Here is a 6,536-nt window from a genome sequence, read left to right as displayed (position 1 = left end):
GGGGACCAGCTAGTTCAGCCTCCTTATTTTAAAGACAAAGAAACAGGTCCAAAGGGGTGAGGGCCTTGGATCAAGCCACTTGCCAGAGCTGGGTTAGACCTGAGCCCCTGCTCTGCGCTCTGTCCCTCGCCCTGCCTCTCCATAAAAGGCAAACCTGGCAAAGATGGCTGAGGGTTGAGTTCTCCCTCCTCCTTTCTCCCGCCCCCTTCATTACTCTTAAAGGTAGAAGAAGAAAAAGATTTCTATAAATTTTAAGAAAATTAGATATACAGAAAACTCCCTTTTTTTCTACCATGCTGAGAAAACCAGTGTATTGACTTAGACTATCAGGTACATTTTTAGTGAGTTAGAAAACAGTGAGACAGGCAAATAGGAATCACCATTTCACCTGCTTTCAATGACCCTGAAGGCAATTTTTAGGCCTCAGGCCCATGGTGACGGTACCAGTGCCTGTGGCTTCTGGTGTGGACAGAGGTCCTTGAACCCATGTCATAGCCTCAGATACTTGTGATTCTGTGCTGAGAGGGGCTCCAGGCAGGAAGGATGCTGCCATCGCGAACAGCTTGACCCCAGCGTCTCAGAAGCTGGTCCTGCCTGGGAGGAAACGCATAGCTCCCAGTGGGGAATCCTGGGTGCTGGGCAGCCTGTCCCCCAGAGCCAGACGAAGCCAGCTGCCCATGAGTGCCGCATCTCAGCCCCCAGCAGGACCTTCGCTTCTGTACATTCTCACTTGGCAAACTTCTCACTGGAACCTAGGGGCCCCAGGGGGGGGGTCAAAGTTCTTGCACAACCACAGACCCCAGGAACAGCCTCCTGGGGCTTCTCCGAAAACTGATGGCTGGAAGGACCCACATAAGATTGAAAGCATAATAGAATCTCCATGGGGTTTGCCACTGTAGCTACATTTCAGGCNAGGTGGGAGATGGACCCTTCCTGAAGTGGGCAGCTATTTATCTGGAAGCTTCCATTGTCTGTAAAAGAAAGCGTCCCAGTACCTTAGCAGAGAGAAGACTTTTCCTGGGACCGGATATGTAGAACAAATTGATGCTTATGTAGAAGGAGGTAGTGGTGTCCATCCTGGAACCTGAGCAAAGTTTCTAGTGATCTGTGCTTGGATGGGCCAAGGACAAACCCCGCGGCCTCCTTGTGAGAAACAATGGACTCTGCAACTCCTGTTGGAACTCAGGAGGCTGCTAATCATCTGATCAACTCAGTCTGAGTTTCAAGTCTTTCCTTTGGTTGACCTGTCTAAACTGCCCTGTTTTGTTCCTAATGAGAGATTAAGTTGTTTTCCAGAGATAACAGAGCAAGGTCATAGATCATACAGTCAGCCAGTCACACATGTGTACTAGAGAAAGAATTCACCCTAGAACAAGTTTTCAATGTCACCAGGTCAAAATTTACTGCAGATTACATACCATCCCCCACCCCAACAAACATGCAATGCATAAAAAGCCGTGATCCCTTAGCGTCTTCGCACTAAGCTCTTACTATGTTACAATAATGTAACGCTATAGAATATGCACAACTTCCCCTGCTTCTTCCTTTAAATGTAACACAAACCTTTGACCTGGGAGACAGACTTGAGCCTTGTCTCCTGTCTCCTTGTGGGTTGACTTAGCAATAAAAGCCTTTTCTTTTCTCAAAAGCTGGTACCATGTTGGCTCCTATGTGCATCAGGCAGCGGGTCCTTGCTTAGTAACAGACTTATGGAGTAAAGTTGGGGGGGGTCACGGAGAAAGCCAAATGGACAACTGGCAATGGAATAAACCCACCCTCAGAGCTGCCCAGAGCTGTTTCTATAACATGAGCTCAGAAGCACCCTATGGCACACAGAGACCCAACAATAATAAAATCTGACTCATTCCCCCAGTTTCTCTGTTTGTAGTTCTCGGGGAGGGCTCCAGGGTGTGTCAGAAGGGCATTGTCACAGATCAGGCCACTGGTGTTGGAGGACGTAAATGGGGTCTAGCTAAGGCATACCCGGAGGGCTGCTTGGAACCCAGTAGACCTCCCTTCTCTGACTCCCCTTAGTTTAAAGAGGAAAGAAATAGTAGCTTATCTAGGAAATTTCCCTACCCTCTGAATGTGGTAGAGGGAGCAACAGGGTTTAAGTTGAGTAGATGGCAGAGTTTTGGTCAGTAGGCTGTACCATATTTCCCCATATATAAGATGCACCCTTTTTCGAAAANATATTAGTGCAGCTCCACCAGCCCTAAGGCAGCGGTGGGTCTTAAGTGGGCCTCTGTAGCTGCATTTCACACACCCTGGGGGCCTCCTGCATCCTTTGCAGGTCTCCACTTTTGAAACTTGAGTCCCTTTGCAGTACCTCACCATAGAAAAACATCGCCCCTTAAAGACACAGAGCGAAAGCTCTCCCTCCGTGTGCATTGTGGCCTAGGAACTAGTGTCAGGCAACATCAAGGGACAACTGTCCATGAGCAGCGACTGCTGCTGCGACTTGCTTTTCCAAGGGCTCCTAACGCCCATTGGCAGCAATTCCTCACTTTCTGGGCTCTGCCTTTTTCTTGCTCCCAGACTTCCTGTGTAAGCTTTAGTGCCTGACGTTCAGGAAACTGTCCTGAGTGTGTGTACACATGCACATTCTAGGGTGTAACACCATGTGATGTTCTTCAGGCAAAATCAGATAGGAAATACGCTGGTTTTTAAAGGGGGGCTTTTGTGCTGAACCCCGACATCACATGTGCATTCTTGCTGCTTCTCATACTGCCCCCCCACCCCCAGCCCGCTGAACTGGAGAAGTGACCTTACAGGGAATTTGGACTCTGCTCTGGGGGAGGGGGTCAGAGTTAGGGCTGGGGTCCTCCCATGCACATCACCCCAAGCAGTGGCCCAGGTTCTCTAACCCAGCTCCCACACGTGCCTGCTATACTTTGAACCATCTGAAATTGTCCAACTGTACAAAAATGGCAATTTGTATGGGCCAACCTAATGTCTGAAGATGGTTCGCTAAATACAAATTAAATAATGCCTCATTAAAAAAATATATATGTAAATATACATTTACAGAAATCATGGTAGCTTTTCTTCTTCAGGATTTCCTCAAAGTACGAGTACACACTAAACCCCAATACCAATATCAGCTATTGGAAAAAAGTTTAAGGCCCAGATCTGACCATGAGCCCCTGCCAATGGGTCGTCTTCAGGGGAGGTTTCGATTAGCTTTAAATGGAAACTTTCCATTTTTAAATTCTAATGCACCAGCCTCCATTAAAGACACTAGTAGGTTTTAAATCTGCTTCCCTGTTTGCCACTTGAGTTTGACATTGACCTCCCCCTTCCCATCCAATTTGGCACATGGACCCCACTGGTGGGGACTGCTTGGTGTCTGGAAAAGCTGATGGCGGCTCCTGGAGAGATGGCCCATTGGAAAACCACAAACACACGTGATGACAGGCACAATACAGAACAAGTCAGCTGGGTACCTTCCTCTCGCCAGAGAATGTTTGCAACTGCAGCAGCAGAGGTTCAGGAAAGTGGGAGCATGATCGAGGAGAGGAAAAGAAGAAAGCAGTGTGAGAACCTCCCCTGCTGTGATTCCATTCATGAGACACTGCTATCTAGTCCATCACACACTGAGTCTGCCCCGCTCACTACCCCGCAGTTGTACTGGGGGGACTCTGGACAGGACAAAGGCTTCCAGACCTCAGGACCCTTTCAGTTCCTCACGAGTCTTTGTAACCAGGCCTCAGGATCACAGAAGCTAATGCGACTCTCTACTTGCAAGGATGATAAAGAGGGAGCAACATCCTCCCCGGACCTCCTGGATTGCTTCCAGGAAAACTCATTTTCAGGTAGGATGCTCCCTATCAAGACCATCTGAAATACTTCTGATAAAGACTCAGATGATAAAGACTCAGCTTGGAGTCTTTGACTAAGGGTAAGAGACCATGTGCAATGACCATGTCCTTGAAATCACACCAGTAGACCCACTGGGGGAGCAGTGGCTACAAGGGAGAGCACCCTCGACACGCGGGCTGCCATTTCTGGAGTAAAGGCACGTGTGCGCAGGCTCCTCCCAGGCCATGATGGGGCAGCACCACCTGGGGGGTGGACAGTAGGAGGGATTTTGTAGACGAGGGTAGAGGTCCCAGTCATACCGCAAGTAGGAAGCAGAACTGAGGCCAAGAAATGCGAGCTTCCTTGTGGTCCTGGGCTCTCTGTCTGCTGTCCAGAGAGCTTCCCTGTCTGTGTTTCCAGACTCATCTAGGTTGCCAGGGAAGGTCTGCTCCCCTCTGGGTGCCCTCTATCCTCATCTTTGAGCATAAAGAATATGGGCGTTAGCCCATCTTCAGGGGCGTGTGGTTCATGGCTTTGGCCCTGGCCAGTTAGTTCCCTCCCTGCCTCCCAATACACCCCAACCAGCTTAGCGAGGAGCTCAAAGGCAAGAGTGGACTTACGGGTCTTCCTAGCTGAGTCTTCAATGAAGAGCGAGGAGATGTCTTCATCCACGCCCACTTCATTTTTGGCAATACAGGTGTACGCCCCTGTGTCTTCATACCGGACGCTGCCGATGTGGAGTTCGTTCCCACTGGCTGCAGAAAGGGCAGTGCTCAGGGTGGCCTGCTCAGCTGGGACCCCCACTCACACCCTCCCCATTCTCTTCACAGGGCTACTGAGAGTGTTGGTATTAACAACCCAGCCCCTAAGCAGGGCTGAGTGTAGCCAACATCCCTATTATATGCCCAGAAAGGGCCAGCACAGCTGAAATGAACTGAGGGGCATGTGCTACCTGATGAACAGCTTCTCACTGTTGCTCTGAGAGAGCTGTAAGACCTGGGTGAGCCCAGATAGCAGGAAAATTTAAGGAGACGTTTGCTCACTCCCAACATGTCTGACTTAGAAACAAATCACATCTCTCATCTCCATTCCTGGGGTGAGTGCCAGCTTGAACTTGATGGGAACAGCACTGAGACACTGAGGGCGGTTCTTACCTAAAAGGGAGAGCTGTTTAGACATCTGGGTTGATACATCCATGCCATTTTTCAGCCAAGTGATTCTGGGCATAGGAATGCCCTCTGCGTGGCATCTCAGACTGGCCGCCACCCCTGGCTCCTGTGCCTGTGTCTCGGGATAGACGCGGATGACAGGTGGCACTGTGGGCGAGAGTCAGCGCTGGTAAGAGAAGACCCTCACCTGGCCTTGGGCCTGTGGTCCAGCCCTGAAACCCCGATCCAGAGAAGTAAACCGAGAGGCAACTCGGGTCTTGTCTTTGTAACCAGCTTATAATTATCCTGTTCAGCAACTCAAGCCCTAAAAGAAAGCTATAAAATGGATTACAGGCAATAAACACATCAGGCTGTGTACCCTATAATTCATGGCTTTCATCATTATTCTAAATATGATCAGAAAGACATTCAAATATTTAATGCGGTTCAGCTGCAACATGTAAAGAGCAACAGCCACTGACATTTATTTGTGAATGAATAAAATTCAGATNCTCCAGGCATACAGAGTATTTTTGGTTCTGTGAACATGACATGTTTTTTGTCTCTGTTCACCATGCTCATGACAGTTCCCCTAGAAACCCATCACCAACTCCTTTTTGGTCTTTAAAATATTGCCTGTCCCAGGAGTCATCTCTGACTTTGTCCTCTCCAGGTCTAGGGAAGCCTCTCTTGATGTCCCAGGGCACCTTGCACATCCTTCTAACAGCACCCATTGGGCAGCTGTCAGTTCACTTTGCTGCCTCCTCTACCATCTTGGGAGGCCAAGAACCCATCTGTACGCCCTGAGCCTCACCTTGGGCTTAGTGCATGGAAGTGGCCACTGGGGGAAGGAATGAGAGTTCAAACTCAGCCTTGTATGCTTTGTATGTTTCTTTCTTGGCCTTGGGACAAATTTGGAGCCGCAGCACACATAGAAGATGGAATTTAAGAATCAAATGACACCCAAGGTGAAAGACTGCCTTTTACAGTTCTGTCTGGTGTGACAGGGAAGTGCCCTAGGCATGGAAACTTACGTAGCTCATGAAGATCTTCTCAGTGGGTTTGAGGTGCCTCTGGATCTCACAGTCCATGGGGTGCAGGATGATAATGCCGTCGTCAGAGAAGACATAGAACATGTTCCCCACGCTGAGACCTTGGAGGAGCAAACACAGCCATGGTTATGCCCCTCCTAGCAGCTGGCCCCCAGCCACAATGGGCACACATGAAACCTGCAGTTCGGGTGCAGCTGGTACAGGCATGAAGTGCGAGCCCTACTCAAGGTGGGGCGAGGCGAGATAAGCAGGTGGAGCATGGGGAGAAAGTGCCCTGAGGGCTGTCAATCAGTCTAGCACATCGAGGGCTCTACAGTCCCCAGACCATCCTCCCAGACATGTACATCTGCCCTTGGCCATCCAGGGCTGGCCACCAACACACATTTTCAAATAAACTACAGCCTTGACTTTGACATACATTTGACCTTTCCTGTTCTGAAAGGCAAAGTCACTCTTGGTCGTTTGTTGTCATCTAACATAATGGATCAGGTGATGCCCCCAAAGCAAAGGCTCTTATTTTAAACACATTTAGGTA

The 6,536-nt window shown here is 49.3% G+C and overlaps 1 protein-coding gene across 1 annotated transcript in view; it reads right to left on the bottom strand.

Annotated features, from left to right (window-relative positions):
• FSTL4 (follistatin like 4) overlaps positions 1–6,536 on the bottom strand; it is a 414,473-nt gene that overhangs the window by 25,085 nt on the left and 382,852 nt on the right. Inside the window, exons 9-12 of the mRNA XM_019642158.1 lie at positions 4,956–5,117; positions 4,422–4,556; positions 3,242–3,473; positions 799–838 (exon numbers count right to left, since the gene is read on the bottom strand). Coding sequence (XP_019497703.1) covers positions 799–838; positions 3,242–3,473; positions 4,422–4,556; positions 4,956–5,117 — 569 coding nt within the window. The remainder of the gene's footprint in view (positions 1–798; positions 839–3,241; positions 3,474–4,421; positions 4,557–4,955; positions 5,118–6,536) is intronic.

This window comes from Hipposideros armiger, unplaced genomic scaffold (genome assembly GCF_001890085.2).
Source record: "Hipposideros armiger isolate ML-2016 unplaced genomic scaffold, ASM189008v1 scaffold_66, whole genome shotgun sequence".
In the NCBI taxonomy this organism is placed as follows: domain Eukaryota; kingdom Metazoa; phylum Chordata; class Mammalia; order Chiroptera; family Hipposideridae; genus Hipposideros; species Hipposideros armiger.
Note: the sequence above shows the minus strand (reverse complement) of the source record. Positions and strands in the feature narration are given on the sequence as shown.